Below are 18,536 nucleotides of genomic sequence, written 5' to 3' on the forward strand. Positions count from 1 at the left end.
CAGAAAAGAGCAAGAGCCCAGTAGCACCTTAGAGATTAACAAAATTCCTGGCAGGCCTTAACTTTGGGTGGATTATGCCCAGTTTTAATATCTAAACAGCTTGCATTTATTATTTCAAAACAGCATGTCTATTTGCACTACATTTAAAATCATTCACATTTTTATCACAGCAGAAAAGAGCAGGAGCCCAGTAGCACCTTAGAGACTAACAAAGCTCCTGGCATGGTACGAGCTGAAGAAGGGAGCTGTGGCTCCCGAAAGCTCACACCCTGCCAGAAACGGTGTTAGTCTTTAAGGCGCTCCCGGACCCTTGCTCTTTTCTACCGCCAGTGACCGACCAGCACGGCTGCCCATCGTGATCCACCTTAACAAGGAAGCAGGAAGCGCCCCGCCCCCAGCTGCATTCCCACCAATCAGAGGGGCAGAACGGCCCGGCTGTCTCTGCCGCTCCAGACGCAAGGGGAGGGGATTCCCCGGGTCAGGGGTGTCCTTGCGCCAGGGGGGTTGCTTGGGCTGCCGGGCATGCCGGTGGGCTCTTGTGCTTCTTGCAGATGGCTGCTGCAACCGGTCCGGGCGTGCCCCAGCCCCCAGGGGACCCGGCCGCTCAAAGACCCAGCAGCAGCCTCGGTAGCAGCGGTGGAAATGCAGGTAATGTAAGAGGCGGGGGGGAAAGAAAGAAAGGAAGAAAGAAGGGAAAAAAGAAGGGGAAAAGGAAGGAAGGAAAGGAAGAAAGAAAGACACACGAGCCCAAGCCCGGCTTATAAGAACCAGCGTCTACACCACATGCTGGCGTGGCCAGGTCTTAAGCAAAATCTGTGTTGTTTTCCCCCTCTCTATTCCTGGGGAGGGGAGCCCTGGCTCAGCGGCAGAGCATCTGCTTGGCGTGCAGAAGGTCCCAGGTTCAATCCAGTTAAAGCAGTGGTTCCCAACCTTTTTTTGACCAGGGACCACTAGGACTTTTTTTGTTCGGTGCAGGGACCCCAAGGTTCCAAATAAAAATTCCGAGAATTTGCAAATAAACTTGAATCGTAACTGCAAGAGTCCAGTAGCACCTTAAAGACTAACACCAATATTTTCTGGTAGGGTATGAGCTTTCGTGAGCCACAGCTCACTTCTTCAGATACAGCTGTATCTGAAGAAGTGAGCTGTGGCTCGCGAAAGCTCATACCCTACCAGAAAATATTTTTGTTAGTCTTTAAGGTGCTACTGGACTCTTGCCCTTTTTGACTACTGCAAACAGACTAACACGGCTACCCACTGTGATTTAATCATAACTGTTAGTTAAACATTAAGCTTAGAATAATATTTGAATATATATATTTATAATAGAGAACTTTTAATTGAAAATGTTAATTTATTATGGGTTTATAACTTTGTTTCGCGGACCTTAATTTAGTTCTCGGGGACCCCTGGGGGGCCGTGGACCCCCGCTTGGGAACCAGTGAGTTAAAGGGACCAGGCAAGGAGGTGATGTGAAAGACCCCTTGCCTGTGAGACCCTGGAGAGCCATGCAGAGGGGCTTTGGCTCAGTGGCAGCGCATCTGCTTGGCATGCTGAAGGTCCCAGCTTCGATCCCCGGCAGCTTCAGTTCAAGGGACAAGGCAAGTAGGTGATGTGAACGACCGCTGCCTGGGAGCCCGGACGGGCTGTGGCTCAGTGGTAGAGCATCTGCTTGGCGTGCTGAAGGTCCCAGGTTCAATCCCCAGCATCTCCAGTTAAAGGGACCAGGCAAGGAGGTGATGTGAAAGACCCCTGCCTCTGAGACCCTGGAGAGCCGCTGCCGGTCTGAGTAATCAATACTGACTTGGATGGACCATGGTGTTCATGGTTTTTTTTTTTTTTAAATATTTTTGTTCGATTTTGTAGCACCCAGCCTGATGAAGCGTTCTGGTGAGCTTGGACCCTGTTATGGGTCACTGGGTTGTCCAAATCATAGGTATTACGTGGGCTGGCGTTTTTGGCTTTGGGGCCTTTGGTTGTAGATGAACCAGGCTGTGAACACAGCTTCCTAAAAGAAACGACCGGTTCTTTTCCATGTTAGTGTTGGGTGTGATCTGGGTGGGGCTTTTCTACAAGGATCCCGTAGAAGGTGAGCTCACTGGTTTAAAAAAGCAGAGCTTGCATGGTTTTCTTTGAGGATGCAGCAGGCTGTGTTCTCCAGAAATGATTGGGTAGGACTCTGTCAGGTGGTGTGTGTGTAAAGTGCCGTCAAGTCGCAGCCGACTTATGGCAACCCCTTTTGGGGTTTTCATGGCAAGAGACTCATAGAGGTGGTTTGCCAGTGCCTTCCTCTGCACAGCAACCCTGGACTTCCTTGGTGGGTCTCCCATCCAAATACTAACCAGGGCTGACCCAGCTTAGCTTCTGAGATCTGACGAGATCAGGCTAGCCTGGGCCATCCAGGTCAGGGCTGCAGGTAGGGGAACTTAATTACATTTGGGAGTGGGGGTGGCCAAGCCAAATAAATTGAGAAAGCAAATGCCTATGAGAAGACTGACCAGGATTTTCAAGAGATGTACTAAGTTCGATCCCGACGGAAGTCGGTTTCAGGTGGCCGGCCCGAGGTTGACTCAGCCTTCCATCCTTTCGAAGTCGGGAAAATGAGTACCCGGCTTGCTGGGGGTAAAGTGTAGATCACTGGGGAAGGCCATGGCAAACCACTCTGAAAACATAGTCTGCCTAGGAAACGTTGGGATGTGACGTCACCCCATGGGTCAGTAATGACCTGATGCTTGCACCTTTACCTTTTTAAGTCACTATGAGTGGTTAGGTTGGTTAAGGTTTAATACACTGACCACGCAACGTCATTCCACTTTGTTATTGGCAACCTGTTGGACTTCTCTTTTAGGCTTATTTCAATAACTTGTTGAAACGCATGCGCTACCACAGTTTCTCAACTGATCTGGAAAACAGCATTTCTGCTAATACTGTTTTCCACAGTATTGCCGGTTTGTTCTCTGTTTGGTAAAGGGTGTGTGTGTGTGGGGGGGGGGGGAACCTGATGCTAGAAGCCAGTTCTGTCCAAAAGTCCTTGAGTCAGCACCCGCCGTGTGCAGCTAGGCTGTATGGTCAGGTGCAACCTAGGAGTCATGTGCCTGAGCCAGATGAGTCCAGGGGAAAAACGCTTCTCTCTGTCTTGCTGTTTGTTTCTGTAAAATAGGGATAACGATTTTTACCTGTTTTGGAAAGTGCTTTAATTTCCACAAACAAAAATGATATTTCTAGAAAGAATTGGAAAGGTATATGGACAACATTGAACTTTCTGGCATGCACACGTTCTCTCTCTCTCTCTCTCTCTCCTTCTCTCCACACAATTCCTCTCGTGAGGGCCGGGCGATTCGGTGTCAGATGAAACTGTAAATTTTCACCTGCCCTGCCACAATGCAGACCTTTTACCCATAGGAGTGCGTGGGGAGCGTTTTTCTTCGAAGTGAGCAAGTTATGGGGTGTTCTTGGGGAACTCACTGAGTCAGGGGCAAGTACTGTAAGGAATCTTAACCAAATCAGTGAGTAGCTGTCAGCTTATGGTGGGAATGTTGCCTTCTTTCAAGCTGCAAAGTTGCTCTAACTCGTGGCCTCGAATAGGCTTGGGTACTTCAAATATAGCAGATGTTTCATGTCTTAACTAAATTTTATCTTACTTTGTGCTATTTTCAGGGGCAGGCCTAACCTCTGCTTAGTTATAATAACAACTAGGGGTCTCATTTAGGTCAACAGAAAACAATGGAATCCTTTACAGCACTTTGGTTCTCGTGGGTTATCCGGGCTGTGTGACCGTGGTCTTGGTATTTTCTTTCCTGACGTTTCGCCAGCAGCTGTGGCCGGCAGCTTCAGAGGAGTCACACTGAAGGACAGTGTCTCTCAGTGTCAAGGGTGTAGGAAGAGTAATATATAGTCAGAAAGGGGTTGGGTTTGAGCTGAACCGTTGTCCTGCAAAAAGTATCAAAGGTCATGTGCTAACCATTGTCCTGTAAGTATCAAGACCATGTGCTAATGAGGGTGTGGGATGTTAATGTGGAACCATTGTATCCTGAAGTGATCAGTTAATGTGTGAAATCCAAAGCTAATCTGCATGGCTATTGTGGACTGTAGTCTTTGTTAGTCTGGAGGTTTTCAGGACAGTTCCATTTGTGGGAGGAAAAAAGCCATAGAGACTGGTATGGTGTGGTGGTTTGACTAGGAATGGAGTGGCACAGATTCCTATCTCCACTAAGCTGTGAAGCTCACTGGATGATCTTAGGCCAGTTACTGTCTTGCTCAGGGTGGTTGTTAGTAGTAGATGGAGAAGGGGAGAACCACCTATGTCAACCCGAGTTCCTTAGAGGAAGGGCAGGATAAAAAAGTAACAGACGGATCAGTTGATGTCTGAATTAGACCCTGTCTTTCTTGCTAGGCCTTACTTTTCCTCTGTGGTTCACTCCGGTGACAATAAAGGCTGAGGCAAGAGCTGGCCCTTGTGGTCTAAAGGCTGCAATGCTCTCTCTAGCACAGGTCGTAATCTGAAGGAGTGGTTGAAGGAGCAGTTCTGTGATCATCCAATTGAGCACTGTCAGGACACCCGACTGCACGATGCCGCCTACACGGGGGACCTGCCAACCATTCAAAAGCTGTTGCAGGAAGACAGCTTCCAGAGGTAAATCCTAATTTTACTGAATTTCGCCCCTAAATATGGCAATAATCCCACTCTCTTTCTTCTCCCAGCAGATAGTTTAAAAACATGGCCTGAGAATGGTGCAATAACGGCAAGATGTAATGTCCTAGACTTAGCCGAGACACAAGGGCGCTACAATAAAATTATTGCAGAAGAACAAAAATGCCCATTTTGTCGGGATCAAATAGACTCCCTAGCCCACATTGTTTTAGCTAGCATGTCCACAAAATAATATTGCATGAAATAAATATATCAGTCCCTGGATAAAACAGCTAAAGATGCTTTCTGAGCCTAACTGGCCTGAAATTCCCCTGATCCTAGCTGGACTGCTTTTTAAAAAATCAGTGTAACATTTGCTACTTTCCAGTCCTCCAATACAGAGGGTGACTTTGGTGATAGTTTACATATACTGATTAGTATATATTAAAAAAACCCCAAACAGTTTCACATTTGGGTTCTCTCAGAACCCATGGGTGTATGCCATCCAGACCTGAATTTCACAGGCTGAAAGTAAGGGACATTGATGAATAATTTGCTGTGTTCCTTTTATGCCTTCTTCAGTCGCATCAATGAGAAATCTGTGTGGTGTTGCGGTTGGCTGCCCTGTACACCCCTGCGGATTGCTGCCACAGCAGGGCACGGACATTGTGTGAACTTCCTTATCCAGAAAGGGGCAGAAATAGATCTTGTAGATGTGAAGGGACAAACTGCTCTCTATGTCGCTGTCGTGCACGGCCACCTCGAATGTGTGCGGATCCTTCTGGAAGCCAGAGCTGACCCCAATGGGAGCCATCACCACCGCAGCACACCTGTGTACCATGCAGCCCGTGTGGGAAGAGCTGACATCCTGAGAGAACTAATAAAGTAAGTAGAGACTGGTGTTACTCCCTGGTTCTGGAGCCAGTAGCCTGTCAAAAGGATATAATACATTTGTGGCAGAAAGAATCTGTCAGGTACCAACAGTTGTCAATTGGTAGGCAGAGACAAGGTGAAGGGAGGGGGAAGGCCAGCAGGTGGAGGAGCTGTAGCTCAGTGGAAGGTCCCAGGTTCAATCCCTTGCATAGCTGTAAGGTCCCAGGTTCAATCCCTTGCATAGCTGTAATATAAGACTTGGATTTAAGAGGGATCACATGTTATAGTTGATAGAGTAACCAATGTATATTGGTCCATATTTGAAGGACTGTCTCTTTCCATATGTCCCCATTCACCAACTACAGTCTTCAAGCAGCCATCTGTTGGCAATACCATCACTTAGGGTGGCTCATCTGGCTTCAACCAGAGCCCGGGCCTTTTCCATAATGGCTCCTTTTCCATAATGTGGAATGGGCTCCCTGAAGAGATATGGGGTGGCCCTTCTTTGTAGATCTTTAGGAGGCGCTGCAGGGCTTGCTTGTTTGCCAGGGCTTTTGAGGGGGTTTGACTGGCAGGTATCTTTTATGCGGAGAGATTTGTGGTTTGTTGTTTTGGTTTTAACTAGAAATAAATTTTAACAAATGTTGTAAACACCCTTGAACCATGAGGACAGGCAGGGTATATTTTTTCAAAAAAAAAAAAAGATGCTTAGGGATTGGATTGTGTGGCTGCTTTGGTTCAGGGAGAGGGCTCTGCAGTTGTCTGGACTTCAGTGGAGCTGCCATAACTGTTTCCCAGTGAGCATTTGTTGGGAATTAGTCTACGAGTTTTGCCTCTGCCAGGATTACAGAAAGAGTTAAATGTTTGTGTTTCTGTTTGCATTGACTAAAGGGGATGGTGCTAGCCACTTGTCAGTTGGTCAGAGAGCTATTTGGTCAAGAGCTGTTGGTCATGTGATGTTCTGGCGTGATCTTAGAAGCTTCAGTTGAACTGCCGTTTTGGTTAAGCTGAGACTGTTTCTTTACTGTGCTTTAAGCCTTAGAGCCTGTTAGCCACGTGCTGACAAGAGTTTAGGAAACGAATTGTAGTTATGAGTTATTGATATATATTCCAAGTTTACCCTCTTTTGATTAGTAAACCTCTATGTTTTGTGAAGGAAAGCAACGTGTCTTGAATCTTTGTGTGTGTGTCTAATTTATGATCCGCAAGGTCACGATTTATCGCAATCTATCTCAACAGCATTTGCTTTCCCTTTCTCTTCAGGTATGGTGCCAATGTGGATGTGAATTACCACGTGACCTCAGTGATCCCTAGCCCTTCGGTCAGACCACTGACATCCCTGGTGGTTTGCCCTTTGTATATTAGTGCAGCCTATCACAACCTACAATGCTTCAAGGTGCTGCTGGAAGCAGGAGCCAACCCAGATTTTAACTGCTGCGGTCCGGTAAACATCCAGAACTTCTCCAGAGGCTCTGCGGTGTGCATAATGGATGCTGTCTTACGACACGGCTGTGACAAGGCCTTCGTCAGCCTCTTGATTGACTTTGGTGCCAACCTGAATCTGGTGAAATGGGAGAACCTTGAAGAAGGAGTTCCAGGAAGGATCAGAGTGAACTCAGAAGGCATGCAAATATTCAAAGAAGCCAGAAGTAAGTGAAAGAGATTTGGGGACATTTGCTTCTGAGCCTTGTAAATGTTGCACTCAGCATGAGGAATGTATTACTATTAATTTATCTAATTCTCAATGTGGACAAATCTGTGGATACTTAAATCCAGAGACTGGAGCCATTAACAGACAAGACAGCTTTTTCTACAAACCTGAGAAAAGCTCCAGGTCTGCAAAATAATCTGAAATCTCAAAAATAGGTTGGGAGTTTTAAGAAAACCCTAAGTAACAGAAGCAGCACCTGTAGCTTTAAGAAACAAATGTCCTCAGTGACCATTGTGAGACAACCACACAGGCCTTAGTTTCTGTCAGTAAAAGGCAGGAGCAGGGGGCAGGGATGTTTTGGTCTTTGAGGGAGGACTCATCGGGGCCAGGCCTGACAGCAACAACCAGGAATTTGCTACCAGGCAACTTGTATGATTCACCCAGGCCCAGCTGCTTGCTACTGTTCACCAGCTGTCACCCCACAAACGCCAGTGTTGTGTAGTGGTTAGAGTTTCAGATTAGGATCTGGGAGACCCGGGTTCAAATGACCCCTTTGCCATAAAAGCTATCTGGGTAACCTTGGACCAGTTACACGTTCTCAGCATAACTTACTTCACAGAGTTGTTGTGAGGATTAAATGGAGGAGAGGAGAATGATGTAAGCTGCTTTGGGTCCCCATTGTAGAGAGAGGTGGGATATAAATGAAATAATTAATATAGCTGATAATAGGTAGGTTGCTGGGTGGGTAAGGAAGAAAGAAGGGAGAAAGATGAGGGGTTGCCAAGAGGAGGGAAATAGGAAATAGTGTGTGGAGGAAGATACAGGGAAAAATGAGGTGCCCCCTGCAATTCCTTTCAGGCTCCATACTGTGCACCTGGTAACTTCCAGGGTAGAGGCTGTCATGGGCAGGGAAGCTGAAGACAGGGTCGCAGGTAAAGGTAGGTTGGCTAGTGGGCAGGAAGAAGAGAAGAAAGCAGGAAAATATAATATATTGGAACTTTCAGTTCTTTCCAGTATAACCCCAAGGCTTTTAACAGTCCCTTCATCAATTTGCCTGGTATAAACTTACAATCATACAGTTGGAAGGGACCACCAGGGCCATCAAGTCCAACCCCCTGCACAATGCAGGAAATTCACAACTACCTCCCCCCTCCACACCCCTAGTGACCAGAAGATGGCCAAGATGCCCTCCCTCTCATCATCTGCCTAAGGTCACAGAATCAGCATTGCTGACAGATGGCCATCTAACCTTTTCTTAAAAACCTCCAGGGAAGGAGAGCTTACCACCTCCCGAGGAATCCTGTTCCACTGAGGAACTGCTCTAACTGTTAGAGAATTCTTCCTAATGTCTAGACGGAAACTCTTTTGATTTAATTTCAACCTGTTGGTTCTGGTCCGACCTTCTGGGGCAACAAGTAGCAACTTGTGGGGCTTTCGGTGCCAGGTGCTTATTTACCCAGGCATTTTGTTGAGTTGGTTTCTGCTTACCCGAAAGCATTGTTATCATTTTTACCACACTGTTTTATTGCTATCTTAATTATTTTATTGTGCTGTATACAGTAAGCTACCTTGTGGTTTGAAAACTGCCTTAAGAGCATGTGTTGGCTGAGGAATGTAACAGACAAATTTTAAAAATTAATAAATCTTGCGGGAGGGAGAAATGTTGGTGTGGAGTGCAATCCGCTGTGCACTTTACTTAGGATTTATTGTATCTGTACTGTGGTACTTATTGGTAAGTAAAAAAAGCACTGAGTAAACAGATTTGATAGTACAAGCTATCAAAATCAGGACCTTTCTCTCTTATGACTGTCTTCTAAGTATATGTTCTGAGATGATAGGGTTGCCAGCTCCGGGTTGGGGTATACCTGGAGATTTTAGGGGTGGAGCCTGAGGAGGGGAGGGGCTTCAATGGGGTATAATGCCATAGAGTCCACCTTCCAAAGCAGCCATTTTCTCCAGGGGAACTGAGCTCCATAGTCTGGAGATTAATTATAATTCTATGAGAACTCCAGGTAGGGTTGCCAGCTCTGGGAAGAGAAATACCAGGAGATTTGGAGCCTGAGGAGGGGCGGGGAGGGGAGGGATTGTAACAGTACAGTGCTATAGAGTCCACCTTGCAAAGCAGTCATTTTCTCCAGGGGAACTGATCTCCGTCACCGGGAGATCAGTTGTAATCCCAAAAGATCTCCAGCCGCCACTTGGAGATTGCCAGTCCTATGACAGCCCCATTGCTGGTTAAATAAGTTGGTTGTGTAAGATTGAAGACTCACCCTAGCAGCTAGTAGGTTCAGGGAAGCTTGGAACATTCTCCAAGGAACTCCACAGTAACATCTGTGCAGAATAAACATTTACTGGGCATAAGCCACTGGTATGGATAGGGCAGGCTCGATTTCTGTCCTCCCAAGTTCTTTCTTCAACATTCTCATTGTCTGGTGCTGGTTTCGTTTCAGGTTGTCCCAGAAGATTGATGGCTCAGTGCCGTGTGGCAGTGCGGAGATGTCTTGGCAAATGCCGACTGCATCTAATATCTGCTCTTCCTGTTCCAGACCCTATTAAGAGATTTTTACTTCATGAACAACAGTGAGATCTAGATGTCCATTTGGGAGGACTGTTTTCTTTCTTTGCTTTTTCTTTAAAGACATCTGGTGAAAACGGGAAGCTTTCTAGTGCTGTTCAACAGTATATAGTATTTGAGTAATATGTTACCTTCACTACTTAATCCTTCCAGTTTGCACAGTGGATTTCAGCAATGTTAATTCCTGCTGAATCTGATACAGCTTGATCATTTCATGAGCAAGATGTCTGTATAACGTGACCTAGACTGGTATTTATTATTTATTTATTTATTTTTAAATGTCTAGCTTGCAGTTCCTTGGCAGGGCAAGTTACTGTTTTACACAACGGAAAGTCATTCTGATTTCCGGAGGGTCACAAGGGATGTGGGGAGAGAAAAGGTGAAGTGTGGTAATTAATTAAAGATGAATGGAACTGTTTATGTGAAACTGTCTGAACTGGCAAATAACATAAAATAAAACAATTAAAACATCATTAAAAAGGTTAAAGCAGCTTGTCCAAATCATCTGGCCTCACCAACTGAAACTCATCACACTGTGTTCCAGTGGCGTCTCCTGAGATTGAGTGGGGAGTCCAAGTCAAAGTAGATCCAAATGATTTTGTACACAAAATGTTTAAATACTGAGTCACAATAAGCCTGTATCATTTCTCTATCTACATTCTTAGGGAACTGCAATACAAGCCTCCTCACAACCCGAAAATGCTCTGCTGGACATAGCTGCCTGTAGATGCGAGGAAGGCAGGAGCCTGCTTCCCTGCCCAAGTGTGTATGTGAAGTGCCATCAAGTCGCAGCCGACTTATGGCAACCCTGTTGGGTTTTCAGGGCAAGAAACTAACATTTGCCATTGCCTGCCTCTGCATAACAACCCTGGCATTCCTGGGTGGTCCCCCATCCAAGTATTAACCAGGGCCGATGCTGCTTAGCTTCTGAGATCTGAGTAGATCAGGCTAGCCTGGGCCATCCAGAAGGTGTGATCGTTCATTCATTCATGTTCAGTCACATTGGTGCCCTGACCATTTCCCCAGATGCCTCATCACTCCTTAGGGACGCTTCACCAGCATCTTTTAGACACCTTCTGGGACTTTGCTCACTTAAGCCTGTATTCTAGTGACAAGTAAACTGGACTGGCAACACCTCTTGTCAGATACTAAGAGCATCTGCTCCCCATTTCACCTGGGTTTCCCCCCTTCAATTCTTTTTGCTGGTATTTATTTAAGGCACTTTCATACATCCTGAATAATGCACTTTCAATCCACTATCAATGTACTTTGCAGCTGGATTTTACTGTTTGAAATGGCAAAATCCACTAGCAAACAATCATTAAAGTGGATTGAAAGTGCATTATTCAGACTGTGTGAAAGTGGTATTTGTCTTTCTGTTTTACTATAGTCTGCCTTTCTCAGTATGACTCAAGGCAGATTACACAGTGCAAATTGATGTAATCAATGGGATCAGACTAGGATTATAGAACTCTGAAACGAGCGTAGAATATTAGACATGATTCGGTATACAGCTACAAAGCAAAAATATGGTATTACATCACTAGGTGTATAATATGTCCATAGTCCCTTTCCCTTCATAAATGCCTTTCTGAACCATTCTGTTATAGTATGAAATTTATAGAAGTGACCTTCTGAATAGTAACTTACTTATGTTACCTACATTTTCTCACAGTCCCTTTGGAAGGCTGTCTTTTTTCTCTTGTGCTCTTTCAAGCAACACCCACTGCTAAGTTATATGGCAGATTCTCTGGTATCTTGAATGCCCAGAGGTTCCGCCCCCTCTCTCTCTGTGGGATTCAGTTGCATTTCTTAATTGGGGGAGGGTAGGCTTTAGGATAAGTTGAGAGCTTCTTAGATAGCTCCTTTTCTTGATATTTTTCCAAATTGTTCCTGTGATTACCATCTCTTAAATCTGTCAGGAATTGACAGAAATGTCCCCTTTGCTGTTGCTGTTGCCAAATATATAAATATATTGCCATAATTAGACGAGGAACAGAGAATAAAACTGCTGATATCATACTGCCCTTGTACAAATCTATGGTGAGGCCACACTTGGAATACTGTGTACAGCTCTGGTCACCACACCTAAAAAAGGATATTACAGAGCTTGAGAAGGTGCAGAAAAGAGCAACCAAAATGATTAGGGGACTAGAGCAACTGTCCTATAGGGAGTGGTTAAGACGCTTAGGGCTGTTTAGTTTGGAAAGAAGGCGGCTAAAGGGAGACATGATAGAAGTCTATCAAATTATGCATGGTTTGGAGAGAGTGGACAGGGAGAAGTTTTTCTCCCTCTCCCAGAATACTAGAACACGAGGTCATCTGCTAAAGCTGGAGGGTGAGAGATTCAAAACAGATAAAAGGAAGTATTTTTTCACACAACGCATAGTTAAATTGTGGAACTCCCTGCCCCAGGATGTGGTGATGGCTGCCAGCTTGGAGGGCTTTAAGAGGGGAGTGGACATATTCATGGAGGAAAGGGGTAATCGTGGCTATTAGTTAGAATGGATACTAGTCATGCTGCATACCTATTCTCTCTAGTATCAGAGGAGCATGCCTATTATTTTGGGTGCGGTGGAACACAGGCAGGATGGTGCTGTTGCAGTCGTCTTGTTTGTGGGCTTCCTAGAGGCACCTGGTTGGCCACTGTATGAACAGACTGCTGGACTTGATGGGCCTTGGTCTGATCCAGCAGGGCCTTTCTTATGTTCTTATTTCCGCTGCCTTAAAAATCTGAGCAAATGTTCTCAATAGGAAAAGTTTTAATTGGATTTCCTCAATCTTTAGTAGTGCTCATAGCTCAACATGACCCCTCCTTTATGGGTGTTAATTAGTTCTGCTTAGCCTGCCTCGCACTGCACCTTCCTTGCTTTGATCGGGTTCTGTGTTTCGCCCACTCGGAATGGAGCTGATTCTCTTTGATCCTTTATTGTTTCCAACTGGCCTCTCTTCGTAACATCTCCCCACTCCTGTCTTTCTGTTGTTTGCAGCTTTTGAGTATAAATCTCTCTGTTGTGGATGTATGCTCTGTGCATCTGATGAAGTGAGCTCTGACTCAGGGAAAGCATGTTTCTGGAATTTGGTTAATTTTTAAGGTGCCTCTTGAATCAGAAGTGGAGAGGCTGCCATCTGATGGAGGGAGGAGAAAGAACATGCCGGAGCCAGTTCTGAGGAGTCCAATATGTGTCCATGTGAACTTCAATAGGGATAGTGAGGAGAGTTCCTGACACTTCGCTGCAAACCTTTTCTACTTGCCTCTGTGAGATGACACCTCTGTGAGATGACTCCTACTTAAGGTTGCTAGCCTCCTGCTGGGGCTGGAGATCTCCCAGAATTGCAATTTATCTCCAGACTACAGAGATCTGTACCCCAGCAGGAAATGGCTGCTTTGTAGAGTGACATCTATGACACCCTGCTAAGGTCCCTCCCATCCCCAAGCCCCACCCTCCTCAGGCTCCACCCCCACATATCCCGGAATTTCTGAACCTGAAGTTGGCAGCCCTACTGCTGTGCCTCCAAGAGCCGTTGCTGCTTTGTAGCTACAGCAGCCTAATCCAACCACAAGGCTGGGGGCAAGAGATGTAGTTCTCTCCTTTTAGTTGCTTTCCCTGGCTGCTAAAGCAGGCCATAGGAAGAAAGAAAAGCTGTACCAAACAGGAGACATTTATTATGGGGTTAGACCATTTTAGTCCCGCCCCTCCTCCAAGGAGGTCAGGACAATACATATGGTTCTTCCCTCCTCCATGTATCCTCACACCGACCCTGCGAAAAAGGCTAGGCTGAGAGAGAAGGACTTAACCAAGATCTTTCAATGAACTTCCTGGCCAAGTGGCCAGGAACCTGGGGTCTCCCAGGCCTACTCCAGTCTTCTAACCACTATACAGTGCTGGCTTGCAGTCCCAGCAAGGTGAAACAGAGAGGATCAGAGGAAGAAGTTCTTCTTGTTTACTTGGCCCGGCCAATGGAATGAGTGGGAAGAGGAACTTTCCCAATTAATGTGGTGTTTGAGAGATGAACATTTCCTTATTTTTACTCATGATGCAGCTTGATGCAAAGATTAATCACATGCCAGTACTTTGGGATGCAAGACGGGGGGGAAATATGCTTTGCCTTTTGTTAAGAGAGCTGTAGGAGGAAGGCGCTAGCCTAGGCCTGAAGGTCATTCAGTCTTGCTTGCTTGGCATGCAGAAGAAGGTACCAGGTTCAATCCCTGGCAGCTCCAGTTAAAGGAACCAGGCGAGTAGGTGATGTGAAAGACCTCTGCTTGAGACCCTGGAGAGCCACTGCCGGTCTGAGTAGACAATATTGACTTTGATGGACCAAGGGTCTGATTCAGTGTAAAGCAGCTTCATGTGTGTTCATGGGAAGTACGAAAACCCCACTAGACCACTGCTTCCACAACTGCTATATGCTGGCTTTCAAACCAGCGCAGAAAAATCTAATCAACAAAAAGCTAACCACTGATCCATTTTGTATTCTTTTCTCCTTGATGCAAAGAAAATATTTCTTAAGATACGGTTACCCTTTCATGAATAACTGGAATTAGCTGGCATGAAATATGACTTGCTTATGTGCAATAGTCAGATCATGGCACTTTCTGCTGGTCCCTATGTGCACACTCTTGGGGATGGTCCGCTCTCTGTTCCAGGATGTTCTGCCCAAGCAGCCATGGCCTGTCCAAGACTCTTCTCAGCCTTGTGAAATGCTTTTGGCCAGCTTCAAGTTTGCTGTGAAAAAACAAGGCAACATTGAGATATTATTTCATTCTGGGCCAGCATTTTAAATGTACTCCTCTGTTTGTATGGTGTTCAATTTGTTTCAAGGTTAAAGCTCCCTTTGCATAGCATGGAACACATGAACACATGAAGCTGCCTTATAGTGAATCAGCCCCTTGGTCCATCGAAGTCAGTATTGTCTACTCAGATTGGCAGTGGCTCTCCAGGGTCTAAAGGTAGAGGTCTTTCACATCACCTACTTGCCTAGTCTCTGTAACTGGAGATGCCGGGGATTGAACCTGGGACCTTCTGCATGCCAAGCTGATGCTGTACCACACACTGAGCCACAGCCCCAAGAATCCAGAGCTAGCGGCCTGCCCTTTGCACCACCTGGATTTGTTTCATGGCATTTCTGCCTTGCTCTGCAGGCCCTTCTAGAGGGGCAGCCATTTTTGTGCCAGCTCATCGCATACATCAAATTATAGCACGAATGTCGAGCTTGTTCTCCAAGAAACCCACAGCTGGGCTTTCCAGTTGTGCTGAGCTGCCCCTTGTAGCCATAAGGTTCTTGGGTTCCATATCTCATGTCACTCTGAATGCCTCAAGAGGTGTGGGAATGTTGTAGGGCTGCCAACCTCCCGATGGGGGCTGGAGAGGTGGAATTACAACTAGGGGGGCCAACCTCCAGGGGGAATTTGGAGATCTGGGATTACAACTGATCTCCAAGTGACAGAGATCAGTTCACCTGGAGAAATTGTCGGCTTTGAAAGGTGGACTCAAAGGCATTATACCCCTCCCCAAACCCTGCCATTCTCAGGCTTTGCTCCCAAAATCTCCGGGTATTTCCCAACCTGGAGCTGGCAGCCGTAATTACAACTGATCGCCCTCATTTTACCCTTCCCCTTTACTTCCTTGGTTTTTTTGTGTTTTAGTCCAATGATCTTAACTCAGCATACAGTTTTGTAACTACACAGTAGGAAAGCTGTATCCTCTGGTTTTTTAATTATAAATGGAAAACCCATACTGTTTTAGCTGTGAGTCGGTCTCCATTACCACTGCATAAAGAATTACTTCAGTGGAGAAAAAGCTGTCAGCAACAGACAGTCGACTGTTACCTTTTCCAGAATGGAAATTGTACATTTTTTCTGTCCTACAGGCTGCAAATTAGAAATCCAGGTAAAACTACCATTTTAAGTGCAGCCAATGGAAACCCAGGGAGAACTGCCTGGGAATTGTGACTACCTGTCCTTGCCAGATGTTGGAAGCGATCTAAATAAGAGCCCACCCCTGTACAGATGCTTGTTCATGCATATCAAACTGACAGTTTAGCAAGGCACTTTAATTTCAGGTCTGTTTCCACTGGTTCTGAAAGGATATCGGGATTCCACTTGCAGGTGAAACAACAAAATACTCAAAGCCAATTGAGCATAAGGGAAGGGGGGCATTTTTGCCTCCCCATGCTGTAAGAAAGAGTTCATGCTGGAAGAAGAGGAAGAAGAGTTGTTTTTTATATGCCGACTTTCTCTACCACTTAAGGGAGACGCAAACCGGCTTACAATCACCTTCCCTTCTCTTCCTCACAACAGACACCCTGTGAGGTGGGTGGGGCTGAGAGAGCTCTAAGAGAGCTGTAACTAGCCCAAGGTCACCCAGCTGTCTTCGTGTATAGGAGTGGGGAAACCAACCCAGTTCACCAGATTAGAGTCCGCCGTTCATGAAGAGGAGTGGGGAATCAAACCCAGTCTCCAGATCAGACTCCACCTCTCCAAACCACCGCTCTTAACCGCTACACCACACTGGTGTAGTGGTTAAGAGGATGCAGGCTGGATGGTGCTTGTGATGAAATGTCATTTTGCTCAAGTGTAAGAATTTTCCGCTTTGCTTTGTGCATGTGGAGTGAATGCTCAGAGGTTAAGCTCAAACAGTCCTGACATGGTCTGGTTAAAAGAAAGAGCTAGCCCCACTCCCACCCAAAAATCTTACTTTTGCTTAAACATGCCTTGGATTGCATCATTAGTGCTAAAATAAGGGCACTCTGCTCATGCCCTCGATCACTGGGTTAATCAGAGCTTCTGAAAAATGTTACCTCCTAAAGGAAAGGTGTTAGAACTCTCTGAATGCCTCGTTTATTAAACCAGCAGCCTTTACTCTGGTTTGGGATGGTTGTATGTAATTAATTCCCCCATAGTGAGGGAATGCCTTTGATTTCTACATGTGGCCAAAGGCTTCCTTGCGATGTGTAGATTCATAACATTGAAAATGAGTTCCTGAGCTAGGATTTAAGAACATAAGAAAGGCCATGCTGGATCAGACCAAGTTCCATTAAGTCCAGCAGTCTGTTGACACAGTGGCCAACCAGGTGACTCTAGGAAGCCCACAAACAAGACGACTGCAGCAGCATTGTCCCACCTGTGTTCCAAAGCACCTAATATAATAGGCATGCTCCTCTGATCCTGGAGAGAACAGATATGCATCATGATTAGTATCCATTTTTACTAGTAGCTACGAATAAGCTTCTCCCTGTCCACTCTCTCCATTCAATGCATGGTTTTATAATTTGACATGATCCGGATGAGCTAAATAAATCAAAGTTCACCTTCATTAAAAGTTGTTTTATGTTTTTCTACTCACTAGGCCAACAAGCCAGGGACACTATTTATGGAGAGCAAGATTACAATTCTCCCTAGTCCCGTTCAATGTTTTGATAACTTGTGGTTATTCTGCAGAGCACTTATATTGTTGGTCAGTACACTAACCCTTCACATGAAGTGACTAATGTTAGAAAAAAATTGATCAAAGCTATGAAGGAGATATGGATTATTCCTACAGTTCTTTGGATGAATAAAAACAATAGTCACAATGGATTCTGTTAAATGGTTTTTCACAGTTTATCTGAGATGTTTTGAGCTTGATGATGGTCATCCCTTCTGAGTTCTGAAATTCATCCCCTTCCAAATAAAAAAATATATTGTGAAGAGCCTTGATACATCAATCCAAAGGTTCCTCTAGTGCATTATCTAGTTTCTCAGAGTGGCTAACCAGATGCTTCCAGGAAGCTCCTCGCCTGGTATGAGACCAACAATCACTCCCTGCTTTTACTGCTCAATAAGTTTTATTCTGCTTCATCAATGGATTACGCCTATCTTAATCAAATTACCTGCCACTGTTAACAAAAGATAAAACAGTCCCCTTTTGCTGGTGGATAGAGATCCAAGAACAACATTGGCAGTAGCCAAGTATCTATCCACCATATTTTCCTTAAAGAAATAAAGGCTCCCCTTTTACTGCTCAAGATCTTTTGGTCAAAGGAGTTTGAAAGAAGGAAAGGAAAGGATATTCTGCTTCTAAAACTGGATGTGTCATTTAATTATTATGACTGATACCCATGGGCAAGACTATCCTCGATGCATTTCTTTAATCCCATTTTAAAGTCATTTTATCCAGTGAGGCACATTTTGTAACACCACATCACACAAGTTAATTATGTGAAGAACTACTTTATTTTGTTTCCTCTGAGAAAGCAAGTGGTAAGTGAAAAATAGCATTTTATAGTTAGTTTTGTATGGGCCATTTAAACATGGGTAATATAGGGATAAATCTGTCTTTTTGGAAACATGTTATTTGGTAGAAATGGAGCACTCATCAGAGTTAGGATGAGGTTAATAGTAACACTTTGGAGCTCCCTGGCTCTAGTATTGCAGTCTTGGAGAAGTAGGGGAAAAAACCCCAGCAGAGCAACAGCAGTAGTTTAGGAAGGAATGACATATTTCCTGGCAGCTGCCATCAGCATCTAGCCTGGGCAGCCTGTTTCTGAGGGAATCCCACTGTTGGCAGTGGGTCATTGATAGAAGGTCAACATTGAATGGTCAGTACCAAAAGACAGCATCCCCTCGGGTCCCACTTTGGGACGTGGAAAGTGCAAACAGCAGGTTCTTGTTGTCAAGCACAGAAGGAATCCATCCAGATCTCAATAATATAAGCCAGGTCAGCATTCCCATTCAAGGTAAATTACTGTGCGGGCCATATTTCCATTGACTGACCTACCATTTCTCAACAACATCTTCAGATCTTTTAGCAGGTTGACATGGGGCT

The 18,536-nt window shown here is 45.3% G+C and overlaps 1 protein-coding gene across 1 annotated transcript; it reads left to right on the forward strand.

Moving 5' to 3' along the window:
* The first annotated feature begins 522 nt into the window (after nt 1–522).
* ASB1 (ankyrin repeat and SOCS box containing 1) lies at nt 523–9,777 on the forward strand. The gene is made up of 5 exons (XM_056856866.1): nt 523–653; nt 4,487–4,633; nt 5,213–5,515; nt 6,767–7,152; nt 9,605–9,777. Exons 1-5 carry the CDS (start codon nt 523–525, stop codon nt 9,736–9,738), a joined length of 1,101 nt encoding a protein of 366 aa, XP_056712844.1. The 3' UTR covers nt 9,739–9,777.
* Nucleotides 9,778–18,536: the final 8,759 nt, after the last annotated feature.

This window comes from Euleptes europaea, chromosome 10, assembly GCF_029931775.1.
Source record: "Euleptes europaea isolate rEulEur1 chromosome 10, rEulEur1.hap1, whole genome shotgun sequence".
NCBI classification, from domain to species: domain Eukaryota; kingdom Metazoa; phylum Chordata; class Lepidosauria; order Squamata; family Sphaerodactylidae; genus Euleptes; species Euleptes europaea.

What these genes read in the sequence shown, in the direction of transcription:
- ASB1 (XM_056856866.1), top strand. Translation starts at nt 523, where the DNA reads ATGCCGGTGGGCTCTTGTGCTTCTTGCAGATGGCTGCTGCAACCGGTC. An exon ending in CAGGAAGACAGCTTCCAGAG is followed by an intron (nt 4,634 to 5,212) that starts GTAAATCCTAAT and finishes TGCCTTCTTCAG; the next exon opens with TCGCATCAATGAGAAATCTG. An exon ending in AATATTCAAAGAAGCCAGAA is followed by an intron (nt 7,153 to 9,604) that starts GTAAGTGAAAGA and finishes GTTTCGTTTCAG; the next exon opens with GTTGTCCCAGAAGATTGATG.